The sequence below is a fragment of the Ascaphus truei genome, chromosome 4 (assembly GCF_040206685.1).
Source record: "Ascaphus truei isolate aAscTru1 chromosome 4, aAscTru1.hap1, whole genome shotgun sequence".
NCBI lineage: Eukaryota > Metazoa > Chordata > Amphibia > Anura > Ascaphidae > Ascaphus > Ascaphus truei.
In genome coordinates, this window is record NC_134486.1 from 126,738,321 (window position 1) to 126,757,583 (window position 19,263).

At 43.7% G+C, this 19,263-nt stretch overlaps 1 protein-coding gene across 1 annotated transcript in view; it reads left to right on the forward strand.

Annotated features, from left to right (window-relative positions):
* The window catches only part of MTHFD1L (methylenetetrahydrofolate dehydrogenase (NADP+ dependent) 1 like), a 336,871-nt gene that overhangs the window by 27,683 nt on the left and 289,925 nt on the right, over positions 1–19,263 (forward strand). The window contains exons 6-7 of the mRNA XM_075596571.1: positions 1,178–1,278; positions 2,179–2,318. Coding sequence (XP_075452686.1) covers positions 1,178–1,278; positions 2,179–2,318 — 241 coding nt within the window. The remainder of the gene's footprint in view (positions 1–1,177; positions 1,279–2,178; positions 2,319–19,263) is intronic.

The following is a 19,263-nucleotide window of genomic DNA, read 5'->3' on the forward strand; positions in this document are numbered from 1 at the left end:
GTTTGTCCCCCAAGGTGTGAACTAGCCCAGGATCTCTCATTGAGCAACCATCCCGGCTATTTCACACTTTGCGGCTCTGGGGTCTTTCAACTGCAAATCTTCCCCAGACCCATAGGCGTCGCCTCAACGGGGGGTCTGTGAAGTTTGAGTAGGAAGAGCCCCCAGCTCATGTATGTAAAACATTTGGTAGCTAGTTGAATATCAAAGACAGATAGAAAAAAGGCATCCTGCCTGTCCTTTTTAAATCTGCCACAAAAATCCACTTTATTAAAAATATGTGTTCCCACATTTATAATTTTTATATGTATGTGCTTGGGATGTTACTCTGGGACTGCACACCAAATTTCAGGTTTTTAACCCTTTCCGTTCCCGAGTTATGGCTTCTTCTTGAACTGGCAATGCTGGTCTATGGGATTCTCACATCAATTGACTTGCGGTTACGGCTTTCTCACGTCAATTGACCGAGTTCCCACGCCAATTGCGAATTGCCTTTCAAGACGCGCCATTAACCGGAACGGCGATACATTGTATCCGAGTACCACTTGAGATTGGAAACCGCAAGCCTTTGATTCAATGGACTCTGTGGTTACGGCTTCCAGTCTCCGTAATGGATACCTATACTTGGCAATGGAACAAAGAGACCGTGCCACGCTTATCCACTTAACTTGTGGTTTAGCGTTCGCAGCGGCATCTTGTGTCCAAAGCCGGTAACGTCAGTGTACTGGGTTATACACTAATGCAGGCACATACACTCCTGCAAAATGGGGACAACAAGGGACAGAGGGAAAATAATACATGTACAGTGCATGGAAAATTAACCCCTTCATCCCCAATGCGAAATAGGGGTAACCAGCCGAGCACACTGCCTTTATTAATGCGCTGATTACCCACAATTTCGTTACAATGGCGTCTGTTGTTCAGCTCAAAATCTTTCTATCTTCATTACACTCTAGCAAGGGAATGAGGGACAATGGTTTGCTTCATTTTTAGACGATGGAACTTGCTCAACCTGTTATGGCAAAGCTGGAATGTGTGTTTTGAATTCATTTTTTAAAATATAATTGCAAACATGTTTCTATGGTTTAAGGCTTGAGTGCACCAAATAAGAAGTTTGCACTCAAATAGTAAGGGAATATTATTAATTTGTCCCCCCCCACCCCTCCTTCACCCTTACTAGAGTCACTGATGTAAACTTGGGGAGGATGGCTCGTGGTAATGCTCAGGAGGGCTTTGTATCTCCTACTGCCAGCGGTGTGTTGGAGCTGCTGGACAAAATGGGTATGAAATCGCTCTTCTATTTGGACAGTATTGTGTGAATTTGAATGTAGCATCAACCGCAGCGCTGCAGAACAGTTAGTAATATAATTACAGCGTTCAGGGCTGAAGCAGCCAAATGTTTATCAGCACATCATATGTCTGCACGGTGTATCCGTGTGGTGGCAAATTTAGTTTAGTGGTATCAGAGCATCGGGGTCGGGCATTCTGGAGTCGGCATTTATAATTGTCAGAGGGCATCCCAAATGCCACAGAGGCCTGTAACCCTTGTGGGGCCATTTGATGTCTCTACTACGTCAGGGGGGTCTGGCATAATTAAGTTTTTTGTTATTTTGACAAGCGGGTTGGATGCTCCCCTCTCACCTTGGAAAATAAACATGCTGCATCTTATAATGATTTTGAGTATGTTCGTTTTACTAATCGTGCAGTGGCGCAAGGGAATTATCGATGAAATTATCAAACAAATATCCTATAATAAATTGTTTTGTTTTTCTGTAAATAAAAATAATAATAAGTGGGTCATTAACATCTGATTGTTGGGTTCAGAAAAAAACAGTAGCACAACTTCAGTATATTTAAATTAACATTTTTGTGCATTGTCATACTTTTAACCAAAACAATTTGCACAATTAGTACATTATTAGCAATAATCGGGTGTTCCCCGGCAGGACCAACATGTCAGAACACACCGATACCCCGAAAGTATGACACTGCACTAACCCATTGATTTAACTATACTGAAGTTGCGCTGCGGGTTTTCCTGTGTACCTTCTTACTAATACTACAATTTGATGTGGATAATCCAGCCTGGGGGCAAATCCGGTGAAAGACATCGTACTGACTGTGACTGTCAAGGTTACCGCTGGATTTGAACTTGACCACTGAACCGCTCTTCTGTTGCAGCCCGTGCGTCTTTAGAGGGGAAGAAAGTCTTGATAGTGGGCGCTGATGGATCCCTGGACGCTGCCCTGCAGTGCCTGCTGCAGAGAAAAGGTTCCATGTCCCTGGTCTGCTCGTGGCAAGCCCAGCAACTGCAGAACGAGGTAATGGGTTTTATAGTACAGTGCAGCTGTAGCATTTACTTGGAGGGGGGGGGAGGGGGTGAGTGAAGGCTGTTCTAACACCAACATTTTCTGGGCTGATTCACCTGTTATGTGATTGTATTGGGAGCTTTGGTGGGAGCCAACTGTGACGTGACTATTCTGATTAGGTCACCGGCAGGTAGTAGCCATGGGGGCATCTTAACATTTATCTGGACGCATGTGTATACTCCATTCAGGCTCTACTCAAAGCCTATTTACACCAACTTAGGGTTATCTGCATTTCAGACCCCTTTAGATAATTAATGTAATACAGCTCAACTATCTACAGTATTTTAGTATTAGTGTCCCAGGGTGTCACACTACACTCGACATAGGATCATCATCAGCGTGTGTCTATTGTCTGTTCATATTAACCACCATTATTTTAGTATTTATTCGATTTATTAAAGATTTTATTTTAATTGTACAACTATTCATTCAGTTCAGGGAGCACGAGTGCTACATGTTGGGTTTCTTTTCTCCAGTATACCATATTTAACCTACCCATCAGCACCCCTCCTACACTCCTCTAACTTTATTAAGCTGAAGCGGGGCACCCCTATCGCTATCAGCATGTGTATACACGAATTGTATTTTATTTGTGTGCATAAAAGGAGGATTTAGGGAGCCGTTCAGCACCATGTATACACCTACCCATCATTTGCCATCTTTTTCTCAGCTTTCACAAAAACACCTAGATGCACTTTAATGTGTATAAAGTGTTTTTGGCGGCCTTAAAAATAAATAAAGGGGCTACTTGGATTACTTCTTTAACATAGGTTTTAAGCAGGGGGGTCTCCGGAGCTCAACTCCATTAATTTCAGCTCCGGGGACCCCCTACTTCCCGAGATACAGCCCCCCGAAGGGAGTGGCGATATTCCCCTCCAGATATCGCGGCTTCCTATTGGCCCGCAGGACGCGGGAACTTTGAAATTCCACCATTACATGAACCCAGCCAGCGAGCCAGAGCAGCTACTGGCACCCCTCTACGGAGGTAAGCAGGGGGTCCCCGGAGCTGAAATTAATGGGGTGCAGCTCCGGAGACACCCTGCTTCAATGCAATGTAAAATAAAATAAACAAGTGGAGAGAAAACGGCCGCTTGGATTGCCGCTTTAATATATACTAATAGTATTTCATTACCGAAAAACCATTTGTAACGGTGATTCCCCCACCCAATCTCACATAGGGTCTCCCAAGGGAAGTAGCTGTCTGGTTACATGGCTCTTGTTGGTGCATACCTGCTTGTAACAGGGGGCCCTGAGTCTTCTGCGATGACCTGGGGGATAACAGGACAGGCTTCTGGGGCTGTGCCCGAATTCTTCTTACTGGTGCAGCGCCTCCATCTTGTGCAGCCCCCCGCTGTGTGGGGTGGAGTACCTGCAAAAGAGTTATGTCTCCCTCCTCCCAATATACTCCACTCTCAGGCAGGAGGTATAAATAAAAGCAGATGTTCTTTATTGGTCCTTCCTGATTCAGCACAGACTCTAGCACAGCACACAGCAATCAAAGGTTGTCACCTTCAGGATGTCCCTGGACACCACTACTAGTCAGGGCCCTAGGAGCTGTCCTTGTTCTTCCCTTACTCCCTTGTGGAGGAAGAGGAATATCTCTCCCCTCTCTGAGGGAGGGCATCAAGCGTACCAGAACCGTGGCAGCTTGCTGGAACCAACTATCCTCTCAAATGTGGAGAGGAACACACTCAAACAGGAAGTGGTAGTTCATTTAGTACAGATCCAGTAGACCCACCCCTGTGCCTTTGATTGACACAAGGCCTGAGCACTACCTTCTCTGACCAACTGAATTACAGTGGGTGGGGCAAACCCATATTTACTCCTGGCAAACCTGCCCTTACCAGGGATTATTGCACAGGAGGAGGACAGAATAATAGCCCAAACCTACCAGGGCTATACATTCACAAAAGGTGTGTGTGTTTCTGCCATTAGTCTGTGTTTTTAACTACAAAGTTGCTCCTCTGGTGGTTTCCAGATTCCTGCCAGTGAGCCAGTTAGCATGACAAGTATCACCTGTCGCTCATCCCTAGTATCCTGTTGGCAGCCATCTTGCGGTTCAATAGCTTGCTGGTTAAGGACTCGTGCAGTAGCACAGTGTGAGGCCTTCAGATTATTGCTTTATTTGTTTGCGAGCCAAGTGCCAAGTTGCAGGATAGGTGGTATTTTTATTCCAGAGTTGGCATTTGTCTCCTTGTCATGACATCTGTAAAGTACTTGCAATATGTCGGTGTATTTGTGCACTTCTCTTCTGACCTTAGGGAACTGATTTTTAGAAACTGAATATTTGAACTCTTCTGTGTAGTCACATAAAGGAGCAATCCAAGGGGCATTTTAGGATTTAAGCAGCAGGTTTCTGGAACTGGACCCCATTAATTTCAGCTGCGGGGACCTCCTGCTTCCATAGATACAGGTCTGTGGGTGGGTCTGAGGTGCCAATTGCAGCTCCGACTAGGGTTTAAAGTTCCCGCATCATGCGGGCCAATAGGAAGCCGGACCTGATGGCGTCACAGCTCACTATTGGCCTGCAGGGCTTGGGACCCGAGCAGAGTGGCTACCAGCATCCCCCCTACAGGGGTGAGTATCTCCGGAAGCAGGGGGTCCCTGGACAGCAACAGATCTGTTTGGGATACTTTGTTGCCAAAGTGCTCGGCTCAAAAAGGTGTGAGAGAGCTGGTTTCAAAAGAGGAAGTGGATATGACTTTCTAACTGGTTGCTGTAGCAACTAAAGGAAAAGGATGATCAGTACATAAAAAATGGCATTAGGAGTTAAAAAAACAAATCCAGACATTATTCTCTAATACAACAGAACTGATTTATTAAAAAAAAAAACACACAACGTAGGACTTTTCATGATTTGCTGCTTTAAACTTTGCCGAACAATTCGCCCAGCTCTTCTGAGGATTGGATTCTCAGTTCTGTGTGGCATACAGCAAATTAATACATCACTTGTGAACACATTCACGTCTCACACCGTTCTGTGTGAACTCCCCAGTTTCTGCCACTTGGTGGCAGCAGACTCAACATTAATGCTATAGTTTGCTTTTATGGTGGATTATTGTTCTTTTGGGTGGCGGGGTGGCGGGTGGGGGGGAAGGGGGTTAAACTGAGACGCTGCCGTGTTTTTAAACAATACCTCCATTGGCTTGCATGATGTTTTTACAGCTGACACTGTTATTGTACGATCTCTCTGTAAATTATTGTGGCTCTGCATACATTTGTTTATACAGAACATGGGTTGCATTTCACACATCGGTGAACTATCACATGCAATGTCTTAACTATTCCTAAATGTATCCATATTGCCTGCCACGTTATTATCGGCCATGCCATTCTTTGCAAAATATTTTCCCTGTACCACATCCAAAGATACAGATTTTTGGTTTCAAATGATGTGAAAATGTTACAAAGAATAGGCCAGTGTGAGGTGAATACATGTGACTATTGGAAAGAACAACTATTTCCTTGTGTCTTTCCGATTTTGATTTTGAGGTTTTGAAGGCAAGCTGTAATAAAGTCCTGCAACATGAAGACAACACCGAAGCAAAATATGTGTCTTGCACACCACCAAAAAAAGCAAAACACTTATTCTGGTTCATCCCAGACCTTACTTGCAATTAATATAATCCCCTTACTCTGTAACTGTATCACACTATGGGGGCTATGCACTAAGCTCCGTGCTTTCGCGCCGGCCTGAAAAAAATTATCACGTCCGATAAAAAATTAAGCCGGCGGCGCGATTCACTAAGACCCTCAGCCCATTTTCTATCGGACGTGCCCAAAACTGGCTTATCGTTCGTGCAATGTTTTTTCCCTCTGCTAGCGCACTGAAACTTCCCGTACGCTAGCTGATAGAAAAAATAAGCCGCCTGTAACATTTGCATGGAGATTCTGCATCTCCATGCAAGGCTGTTACAGGCGATCGTACAATAAATAAATACATTTTAATAATAGTGTACATGAGCAGGGGGTCTCCGGAGCTGAACAGCATTGGTTTCAGGTCCGAGGACCCCCTACGTCAGGAGATACAGGCCCCGTTAAGATGACGTGACGAAGCCGGCTTCACATGGTATTTCAGCCAATCGGATCATGGGAACCAATTCCACACTCTCATTGACTGAAATACCATGTGACGCCGGCCATCTTGGATTTAGTGAAGTCATCTTAAAGGCAAATGAAGCACAGCCATTCTGATTGGCTGGCATCATTCCCTTTAAGTGACGTCATGTTAAAAAAAAAAAAAATTGAAGTCGGAACATGGTTTGAACAGCCAATCAGGTGGCTGTTAACCATTTTGAGGCTAAATGTGATATCACAAGCCCTATTTAAGGCCGTAACGCCTCATTTGAGCCCAAGAAGACGACGAGACAACATCGGTTGGGATTTACCATGGGGTTTTTTGGATTGATAGATGAAGATAGAAGATAAAGAAGATCAAGAAATGGTGACAGATGAAAATAGAAGAAGGTGATTAAAGAAAGAAAAAAGATTTGGGTACCTGATCCGGATCTTCATGGCTTATGGCATTGGATGCTGTTGGAGGCCTTCAAGGTACGTGAGCTTCCTGTTACCCCGGGAGTCAGAGGGCCACCGCTTCTAATGGTAAGTAATATATTGAATGTGTGTAAATGTCTCTTTTTACAGGTTTCTTCATTGGATGTGTTTTTTGATTTTTTTGGGGGAGGCACATTGACTGATAATATATTAATCTGTACCACTTTAAGGTACAGATGAATACATTATTATGACAATATTTGGGGGGCATTTGTGGCTTGGTATTGCTGTTGGTTTTTTTAATGTCAGTTTCTTATGTGGATGTGATTGTTTGTTTTTTTCCTGCTTAATGTAATAAAATGTTTGCGATTGGTGTTCGTTTGTAGTTAATGTTGTATTATGTTAGCTAATGCGTTTTATGGTTATTTCAGATATTGTTTGAATGTATTTCTTTGTCTTTTAATGTTTACATTCATTAATGTTGTAGTAATTCATTGGTTTGATTTGTTAGTGTTACTATTCATTTTGAGTTGGTTTAGGAATTAATTGGTTAATGGTTTAATTAATTCATTGTTGATGTTGTTACTGCTTGTATTCATTGGATTAGCTGGCTACTGTTTTTATTTACTTTATTTAGGTATGCTAATGCAGTGTTTAATAATGGCCAACTAATCTATTATCCATATCTGGATAATAGTTATTTTGCACATTATTGTACAGTATGTGTTAGGGGTGTGTATTTAGTTAGAAATAATGTCTAGTATTTTTGTAGGCACAACATTGGTACCGCGCGACTCCCGGCCTCCCTCGGGGACACCCGCCGGCCTGTTGTATGGGTTTGCGCCTGCAAAAAGGTAAACAAAGAATTTTTTCTAAGTCCTGCTTTTTTTTATCACCTGCCTTTAGCTGGTGAGCTTTATTCAGCGCAACTTTCACGTACGATAAGTTTGCGTTCCTTAGTGAATCCCGCAGAAGGGCAGGATTCAGCGCAAACAGCTCATCGTACAAGCAAAGTTGGACTTTGAAAAATTTCCAGGAAAAAGTCAGTTTTAGAGCGCAAAAGTCAGTTTTTAGAGTGCCTGTTTGCGCGGCTTAGTGAATAGCATCGGCGGAACTTCACGTTCTATGAGCACTTTGCGCTCTTTAAACGACTTATCACTGCTTAGTGCATAGCCCCCTATGGTCTTAACCTTTCCAGTGACATTCCTCCGGCATCACCAGAATGAGACCGGACTTCCCGGCACTTGTACATCACTTTCCTGGAGTGACCACGTGAGGCGGTCAGATCCTGGATACAGGAAACGGAAGTGGAGCGGCCAGGACAATCTGTTCCTCCAAAAATGAGCACTTGCCAATGACGTACCTAGTATGTCAGGGCATCGAAAGGGTTATTATTTACCCGAAGGCATATTGGCATCAAACTATGTAAGCGTTCTCAACATGACGGTGATAATAAAAAAAAATAATAATAATAAATTGCGTTTGAGACCAAGAGTTTCTACCCAATGCACGAGTCTGCTAATTTCTTGGCATTACAATGTGAAGTGATCCTTCTCTTTTGTAATGTTTCCATTGACCAATATGAAGACGCTTTTGTGTTTGAAGACTTTAGGTATAGGGGCAGAACTAGACACTGGTCGGAACCTGGTGCAAGTTAAAAAGAGAAGTCCCCCGAGCACTACCTGTAGAACAGAACGGCGATGGAAGGAGCCCACCCAGGCGGTGATTGAAGTTTGACCTGACTTCCAGTGGGACCCAACTTCTGTGTTGGGACCACCTGGGTGGGCTGTCGCCTGGTGAAGGTAGGGCCCTGGGTTGGGGGGTGCAGAGGGGGGTGCTTTAGAAATGCTGGAACGCTGTTCTGGCTGTCAAAATAAGTGCCGGAGCAGCGTTCCAACACGTGGAGGGTGGGCCCCTAAAGGTGATGGGCCCTAGTGCAGCCGGCTGCACATATGGTAGCTCCGCCACTGGTTAGGAGCATAACATGTTTTCCTTTTCTGCTCTCACTTTGAAGGGCTCTATTTAATGTTATGAAGAAATCTTACCCGTGCTGGACAGCATTGCAGTGGCTTTCAAAGGAATGGGACTGAAATGTCAGTACAGGCGGTCCTCGTTTTACAACGTTTCGTTTTACGACGAACGGCTTATCCGACGCTAGTCAATGCATCCCTATGGCCCGTTTTACGACGCCCGAACGGCTTATCCGACGCTCTTACGACGCTTTCAAAAATTGCTACAAATGTCCAGAAGACTGCCGGCTAGGGAAATCATTCTGAACAGTCTGTGTGAAGGTTTGGTGGTGTATTTTAGGCCCTAAACCATGGCTGATAAAAGCAAAAAGCAAAGTGCTGTTACTCCAAAAAGGAATAGAAAATCTATTACTTTTGAGACCAAACAAAACATAATAAAGCGCTCTGAGAAAGGAGAGACGAACACAGAAATTGGACGTGCCTTGGATATACCTCGCACAACTATTGTGACAATAATCAAAGACAAGGCAAGAATCTTGGAACAGAGCAAGGGCTCAGCGCCTATGCAAGGTACAGCAATAAGACAACGTGCTGAGGTAGAAAAACTCCTCATATGGCTGGAAGATCAATCCCAGCGTCATGTGCCTATTAGTTTAGCTTTAATTCAGGCCAAGGCTTTGAGTCTGTATGAGGACATTAAGCAACAGCATGGAGAAGGAACCACTGAGGAAACTTTCACTGCAAGTAAAGGCTGGTTTATGCGGTTTAAAGAGAGGGCAAACTTGCATAACATTAAAGTGACCGGTGAAGCTGCTAGTGCTGATGAGGAGGCAGCTATAACCTTCCCTGTTACAGTGGCCAAAATTATAGAGGACGGTGGCTATTGTGCACGTCAAGTGTTCAATGTTGATGAGACTGGGCTCTACTGGAAGAAAATGCCCAGTAGAAGCTACATTGCAAAAGAGGAAAAATCAATGCCTGGGTTTAAAGTTGCAAAGGACAGACTGACTCTTCTGCTTGGATCAAATGCTGCAGGTGATTTCAAGCTAAAACCTTTGCTTGTTTATCATGCAGAAAACCCTAGGGCATTCAAGGGTTATGCAAAGAACACACTTCCAGTGATTTGGAAGTCCAACCGCAAGGCATGGGTAACAGGGAGCCTTTTTGAGGACTGGTTCCAGCATCAATTTATTCCAGCTGTGCAATTATATTGCATGAACCAGAACCTCGATTTTAAAGCATTGCTGCTCCTGGACAATGCTCCTGGCCATCCCGTGTACCTGGATGACCATCATCCAAACGTCATGGTGGTGTTCATGCCCCCCCAACACCACCTCATTGATACAGCCGATGGACCAGGGGGTAATCGCTTCCTTCAAGGCCTACTATCTTAGGCGAACATTTGCCCAGGCCATCAGAGCAACCGATGTGGAAGGTGGTCCAACCTTAAAAGAATTTTGGAAGGGTTACAACATTCTCCATGCAGTAAGAAACATCAGAGAGGCATGGAATGAGGTGAAACAATCCAATTTAAATGGAGTTTGGCGTAATTTGTGCCCTGATTTTGTGTCTGATGTCCAAGGCCTTACATAGACTGTTGCAGAGGTTACAGAAACTGTTGTGCAAATGGCCAGAGATCTCAACTTGGAGGTGGAAACCTAGGCTATTGAGGAGTTGCTTGCCTCACATTCTAACGAGTTGAGCAATGAAGACCTCATGCAATTAGAAGAGCAAAAAATTGCTGAAGAGGAGGCCCACCAATCTGCTGATGTGGCACAGCCACGTAAATCATTGTCAACCAAAATGTTGGCTGTGGCATTCAAGCACATTGATAGCGCACTGGCCATATTTGAGGACAATGACCCTAACATTGAACGGAGTTCAACAGTCAGTCGTGGGGTGTCTAACCAAATCAGCTGCTATGGAGAGATCTACACGCAGAAAAGGAAAGGAGCTGTCCAGATTCTTCAAGAAGAGATTCTTCAAGAGGCCAAAACCTTCAAGTCCACCTACATCACCTCCAAAAAGTCCATTGTCTGTTGAAGATCCCCCCCAATCATCTTCCTCCAATAATTGATGGGGTTTTTTTTTTTTTTGCTCATGTACATTTCTGTACAGAATACAGCATAGTTTTATTTTTATAGTTTTATTTTACAGTTCTGGAATCAATAAATAGAATGTTTCCATCATAATATATGTGTGTGCTGCATATCTTATTGCTTGAGTAACATTTTCTGTGTATTTTAGCATTAAAAATGCCTTCAGGAACGGAACGTTTGATTTAAACAGTGTTCCTATGGGAAAACGGGTTTCGCTTTATGACGCTTTGCTATCCGACGCCATTTTGAGTAACGCATTGCGTCGGATAACCGAGGACCGCCTGTGCAGGGTATTCACATACACCGCATTGAACATGCCGTGGAGGTGATCAGGGAGTTGAGAACATGGCTATATTTTGGTATGGATTTGTTTGCAAGTGATTACCATGGGGATAGCAGGTTAGGTCTCAGGTTAGATTTAGATGTGAAATACTGTACATGGACCATTTGGCCAAAGGATTTAACTAAATGACCCGTACTCATGAGCAGATCAGCACTGAAGTATTGTACTATATGTTGTGTCATTTTACATGTTGTGCTGGCCTTTCTGTTTTTGTTTGTATATCTTGCCACGCCCAGTAGCACTGCTTTTTGACACTAATATATATGCTGTATATATGATGTGAGGGTGGGTTTTGGGGTTCTGGAGCTTAATGGGGTTATGCAGCTTTTGTTGCTTGGGGGTGTGGCCCTCCTCCCCATGGTTTGAAGCTCGCCCCGCCGCACTTTCCAATTAGCAGTTTTTATCATGATCCTATATCACTGACCCAGTATTGTCTTTCTTCCTCCAGCAGAAAAGAGAGGTGCATGAGAATTGTGCCAGGTCGTGTTAGGACCTGCATTGGGCATGCCATGAAGTGGCTGCAGGCTTATAACCTTTTGGCCAAAAGGTTTATCTAAATGGCCCGTACTCATGAGCAAATAAGCACTGACGTATTGTACTATATGGATGACCTTGCTACCAAAAAACTGAAGACGGGTGACCTTAAGGCTCAAAGTTACTAATCTGTGCTAAGCTTTTGCATGACTTCAATCCTTTTAATTTGAATGGCTTTACTAACTTTGGGTTTAAGTGTCATTCCATTGTTTTTGTACAGTGTGTTTACATTTACACTACATTTTTTTAAAATGTTATTCATTACTGCCATAATGTAATGTAACCCTCTCAATCTTATCTTGAACATGCAATGTATGAAAATGGGCTAGGATAGTATTTTTTTTTCTTGGACCTTCTTGATTTTAGTTTAGTGTTTAGGATTCCTTATCTCGTCACCAAATCTAAAGTGAAACATTAGCATCTTGTAATGACTTAATCATCCCAGACTCATCTGAACATATAATCATTCTTCTTGGCAGTGGTCATGAGAAGTGTCCAGAATTATTTAATGTTGAGTGTGTTGAACAGATGTCCACATGATGTAATTAATATCGGTCTCAAGTTGAGCCTTTTTTGGCTTTCAGATTGAAGAGCACTAGACACTGCAGAATGAGCTTAAATCATGAAGTGTTCTTTCCCAATGGTGCTTGAAGTACAAGGATCAGTAATTTGGGGGAAGTTTAGTGGATGATTTCATCATTTCCATTTCTAGGGTACGATGGCTCAATGGCAGGTTACACCCTTTTTTAAATGTGGCCGCAACATTTCTGTACAAAATAAAATCTAGAGTTTTAAGTTGTGACTTCATTTAATGGAATAAACTGACACTAGAAGGGTAATGTCAATAATGTCACTTTTTATTGAATTTCAAATGTCAGCAAAGGAAATATGCAACCTGTAAATTTCAGTTTGTACAAGTAGTCCATGCCTCTTAAAGCAGCAATACATCTTCCCACTTTTCTATTTTCTTATTTGTATATGTAAAGCATAAGACAATGTATAATTCTACATTTTTGCCTAAGCTGGCAATCGTTTGGTGCTTCTGTAAAAATCCTGATTGTGTGTAACGAAATGGCCGCCTTCTAACTTTGTGCTAGATCATGTGAAATGCTGTAGCTGATACACTTACATGTAGTAATATAATGTTGCGTAACTGTAAGAGACGTGTTCAGAGATATGCAATGGAGACTGTTTTAAGGTGAAATTAAAATAAGGCTTTATTGCGCCTGTTGCTTTAAACACAGCAAACATGTAAATCAGCAAACAAAATCCGCTCCACTCTGGAGTATATATACACTTGTGATCCAGTTCTCTCTAACTGCGTGGTTAGCCCAGCGATTCACCAGCCCAAATCATAGTCATTCATATACTTAGATAGACATAGATAATAGTCTTAAAAGAAAAGTCTTATCTGTTAGCTGGATTGCTGTAGGGGAATGCTTCTTTGTTCTCCAGGTGTCCACACCCGTGTGTGATAAGGCAATGTCAGGATCCAGGTATAGAAGTATTATCCCCTGTGTCTTGTTGTCAGCTTGCAGTCTCTTTTGGCAGGCTCAAGACGTCTGTCTCCTTGTTCAGCTCACTTGTGTGCTCAGGAGTCTCCCTTCCTGTCTCAGAGGCAGGCTTTTTCTAACACCTGTAATCAGCCAGGTGGTGTTAGTTAATTGCCTACCAGCAGTTAGCCACCACACTGCTGGATTAGAGGCACATTTGTGAACAGGGATAAGTCCCCTGTTACAGTAACACATTATTGTTAACGGCTTTCAGAGTAGTAGACAGTCTGCTGTTTGGAAGACAGCAACAGATCTGTTTGATACTTTGTTTGTGTCACGGGAACTTGTGAGAGGCCTATATTATACACCAAAATACCTGGGTTGAACTGAACACGACTAAGATATAAATAAATATAGTTTATTCCTTGAAAAGTGAACACACAAGATATACAAATAACAGACAAAATATGCACTTACTTAGGGTTGGAATGATGAAATAATCAGGAATCTTGATTAGCAATTCATATAGCAATCTCGAGATGACACAAAGACAATGGGTATAGGCTGAGCCTCGTTTATATACAATCTCAGTCCTATTCCTTAACCTTGGGGCGCCTGGCTGGCTAGCAGATTCCTTTGAAGTAGAATCTCCCTTATCTGCAAGTGTGAACTATGACACTTACAGACCACTCAGCCCCTTTGTTCCTCCGCCCTAGTGTATACAATCAGAGCGGTCACCCTTTGATCAGAGGGCTTATGCTAGACAGCTTGTCTGCCCTCCTGTCCTATTAACATAGCAGATGGGCTCTGCGTTCTCATACCAGGCCCAAAATACCATTCACAGTTTAATATCTTCACATATTAAAATAAGCGGTTTTGGTGGGCCGATACTTGCCAGTTTTTCCCGCCGGAAGTGACTTTTCATTGTGGCCAGGTTTCAGCCCGCTGCGACCCCCAGAACCGGAGATACACAAATGCAGGTTAAAACACTTTTAAAATACAGGATTCTTCCCTTTAAAAATGAATCTCTGCTTTTCACTCTGTCCCCATTGAAATCAACGGGTTCCGCTGCCATAGGCTTTTAATGGCGCGGCTCCGCCGTTGAAGTCAATGGGTCCCGCCGCCCTAGACTTTCAATGGTGAAACTCCGCCATTGCAGTCTATGGAAAAACCAAAAATCTTTATATTTGCCCATTCTCCGTCTGGTTTGTTCGGAGAGGGCTAGAAATGGCCATGCATTCATGCCGGAACCTTGGCTACATGCCACCCAAATCCCAGCCCTCTGGTCCTTCCTGAACCGGAGATATGGACTTACCCTTTTCACAATTTCGGACTTAGCCGTTTTCACGCCACGCGGTTTTCTCCCATTGGAATCAATGGCCGGCGCCGCCATAGACAATGCATGGGCGAGCGCTGCCATTGGATTCAATGGGACCTCCGCTCCGCCATTAAAGTCAATGGCGCGACCCTCTTTCTCCGCTCGACCCTTTACGGGGGTCTCTCATTCCCGGACCCGATGGGGGGGCTCCTAGGGGCTAGGGGCAAAAAGAATTTTATTCCCAGGTGCCCTAGAACCTAAGATTCCCACGCCACTTGTCGTTGAACTTGAACTAAGTGAACTTAAAGTGATTTGTTACCGGCGCTAACCACACCCAATCTGTGATTACATAGTGCACACAAAAAATAAAATTCAAAATAATTGTGTCAAGGTGATCACTGATCAAATTCTCAACCTTCCAGGAATATGTACAGATTCCTTTCAATAGTAGCTTGTCCGGGATGGGAAGGGAGCGAAGATAGCAGGGATACACCATGAAAAATAAAAAATAAATGCATACAATAGTGCAATAAGGATTTTTCAATCTGGATAAAGCATGTACGTCTTGGCTCTATAGCAATGCCTACTTACAGCAGGTCAGAAGGTAAAAAGCATTGATCTACACAGCAGGTAGAAAGGTGTCAGGATCTTCAGGAACAACAGCCTTGGTTTACAGCATATGATATCAGCACCTCAGCTCAGACGTCAGTGGATGTGGTTGAATCAGAGGCATGCAAAAGAAAGGCAGACCATAGTGTCGATCGTGCATAAAATTTATATATAAAACAACAATAAAGCTTTAAGAATCGTACTCACATGGTGTACATATTCAAAGTTCACATAAGGTTTTACTTGAGGCAAATGGAGTGCCGGCTCAGTGTGGAACAGTTCACCGGGGGTCTTCTCCTTAACTCACAACCGACCGGGTGGGAAATGGCGTCTGACGTCACATCCGCTGTTAGGGTGACGACATCCGGTCTTGGAGGGGAGCGGTGAGGGAACTCGGCAACTCTGGAGCCTTCAGTGAAAAGAGCAGCTGCAGCAAAGAACGTGGCTCTACGCGTTTCGTTGTGCTAGACAACTTCCTCAGGAGCGTTGAACTTGAACTAACAGTGATCAAAGCTCTCTTTTAGAAAATGTTTCCGCTCTTGCGGTCTGCGGTTTGGATGGCTGCCAACCTGTTCCTGGAGGTCGGCTTCGAGGAATCCCCATTGAAGTCAATGGCCCCATTGACTTACAATGGGAAACCACCGCTCCTCCTCTCAGACGCCACCTGCTGGTCGTCGCTGGAAAACAGGTCCAAAACCGCTACTTCTGCCATTGGAATGCATGGAGCCTCAATGGCGACCTATGGAAGGCTGCAAACTGGAGCCTGAAAAGGAGGTAAAAGGGAACAAAGAGCTATAATCACTGAATTAACATTAACCCCTTCCCTCCCGCATCAACCCTAGTGTAGGTGTTGGTGCAAACACTGGGATGAGACAATACATTTTTACAGGGGAATAAACAGTTGGATTCTGAAGCAAGGTAAAAACACATTACTGGACCACAGTCCAGTTAACCCCTTGCTTCCCAAGTGAGAGCAGAGGGTGGCCAAATGGGGTGTAGCCCCTTTAATCCCGGGCCAAACCCCCTCTCCCATGACAGTTTGCCAAAGGGCAGAGCTAAAAAAAAAAAGGTGTGTGAGCCTGTTTCAAAAGAGAACATGACTTTCTAAATGGTTGCTAAAGCAACCACAGGATGATCAGAGCCGTAAAAAAAATCATTAAAAATGTCAGGCGTAAAAAAAAAAATGTAAATAAAATAAAAATGCAGATAGTTATCTAATACTCCAGAACTGATTTCATGTTTATAAAAAATGCACAAATGCGCACCCTGGTGCGCATTTGTGCATTTTTTATTATCTTGTATTTCAGGGTGCCCTCCCCCCTTTTTAAGGGGGGTTCACCTAGATTTGAGAGTTTCTGGGGAGACGCTTTATGTACATGCTGCAAAGGGATCATCCACACCATCATACAGCACGAGCGCTGAATATCCTGTTTTTTCTGATTTCATGTTTTGCTGCTTTAAATCTGTACTTGGTAGAAGGCCCCTTTGCAGCAATTACCGCAATGAATCTTCTTGGATTGATGTTTACTAGCTTAGCACAGTAGGATGTTGATAATTTTGCTCATTTTTCATGGGAAAATGGATTTCAGGTCTGATAAGTTTGTTGTGGACTGTCGATGGACTTCAATCTTCACGTCTCGCCATAAATGTTCGATTGGGTTCAAGTCAGGACTTTGACTGGGCCACTCGAGAACATTAATTATCTTCTTGTTCAACCACTCCAGTGTGGCTTTGTGCTTCGGGTCATTGTCCAGCTGAAATGTGAATTCCTCCCCCCCGTTTTAATCTTGGCTAACTCGAACAGGTTTTTCCTCAAGGATTTGCCTGTACTTTGCATTACTTTGTGTAGGGACCGTTAGTGTTGGTTTGTGAACACTCACTCACATCTCAGATACAGAACATTGTAGGGCTCTCATGGTCATTGTGGCTTCAAAGTGACATCTCAAACCAGTTTCCTTCTTGCCCGGATGCTCAGTTTGGGAGGGCGACCTGATCTGGGTGGTGTCTGGGTGGTATGACACATCTTCCACTTCCTAATGATGGACTTCACTGTGCTTAGAGGGCTATTCAGGCCCTTTGACATTTTCTTGTACCCTTCTCTTACTCTGTGCCTCTCTACCACGTTATCCCGGACTTCTTCTTCATGGTTGCTTTGTTGGATCACGGTGTGAGTTGCAGCTTGAAAGTCTTTATAGATCCGAGGGAAATAGTCTACACGTTAAACCACTTCATTACATGCAGGCTGAAACCATTTCACTAATTCTGTGACCTTTCAAACAATTCATTTGAACCTGAGCTGATTGCTACTGCAGCCTTTAATCAGCTCAAAGGGGTTGAAAACTTCTGCAACTGAGATGAATCTGTTTTTCATTGTAAATCTTGCTACTTTATAGTCTATGTGCATTTTCTAACTTGATCACTGAAGTAGTTTTTGCAGATTTGACAGTGTCGTGAAGTAAGCTCAGGTGCCAAGAACATGTGAAAAGTTTGCAAGGGAGTGAAAATACTTGGAATTCTATACATGCCGTTGCTTACAGTAAATGCCCTTTCTTTTAACGAAGATATATATTTATTAATTGGATGTGTACCCTGGTCGTTTCACTGCACCATTGAGGGTATGGTATGTGTAATGCAAGAGCTGGACCCATGCCTCACTGCTTCTCATCTCCCTTGCTGCACTGCTGGTTCCCAAATATATCAAATCTGGTACCTGCATTAGGCTTGGTCCCCACTGGCTACTGCGCTCTGCGGTGACAAGAGCTGCCTCTCAATGGTGCTGAGATGGGGGGCCGCCGCGCTGCCCGGCGAGTTTTTCTTCCAGACCCGAAAATTGAGATGGAAAGGCGTGACGGAGCGCTAGGCCACGCCCCCCGGCAGTTCAGCCAGTGAGGGTGAACCTGCCGGGTGGCATCATAGCCGCTCCCTTGCCACGCCCCCCCTGTCTTTCCCCCTGCAGCTCACTTTCCCCCTGCAGCTCACGGCGCCAGCCTGGCAGGCCCGTGTGCAGCACAGGCAGCGGGGCCGTAGCCTAAGGCTGCGCGCTGACCCGCGCTGAGGCGCACTGACGCTTCTCAGTGAGCCCCTGCAGCCGCAATGAGAGCGGCTTTAGCAGGGGCTCGCGCACGCTTCCGGAAGCATAGGTCTTATTCAAATTATAGATTTTCGCGCTCACGGGAGCGCAGGGCCGGTCACTAAGTAATACTGTGAAACTGCTGCACATCTGCAATGAAATGTGAAATGCAGTGAAATGGACTGGCCTGTAATCCCTATAGTTAAGTCACTCTTTCTTGTTATGTTCTTGTTGGCTACATATACCAGTGAGCAAACGTTGCATACAGCCAGTGCCTCTCCCTTAATGTTACAAACTCTGTGTCCAACTGTTAATAGAATACAGTACTCCTGTTTGTGCTGGGATTTCAAGCAGTAACATTCCAAATGTATCTTTATTAATGCTGTCTTTTTTTTCTTGTGAACCACAAGGAAGCTGCCAGGAGTGACTGAAGAGAAATGTATCCTAATAGTTGGATTCAGCTTTATTACTATACAGGAATATATCTAAGGAAGGATTTAATATAATTTTTATTTTTTTCCCCCCCCATACTTTTTTTTTTAATTATTCATTTTGTTTTGGAACAACAATTTTAGTGCTTCTCAAAAAGAGTTTACTTTTTTGTTACCCACATCCCACCCACACACCTAGATGAAGCTTTTCTTTTCAATGTTTAATCCACTAGCAAATAAAAAAAAAACTGCTTGTATGAGTACTGCTTACAGATCTTCCAAACCATGGAACCTCACAGAATCTAATAAATTCAAGAGCTTTATTGGCATCAAATATAAGATATATAAAAAAAATGGTCTCATTGTGTCAATGTGCAGGTATCACCAGTAGTAATGTGTCCTAAGAACATGCAAATCAGGCAAAATTTGCATTTTTTTCCCCCCCTAATCAAGCATATTTTGAGTTAATTCATGCAAATGATGGTCGGACGAGCCTTTATACTACCATTTGTTGCGGGTATTTTTGCACGTTTTTG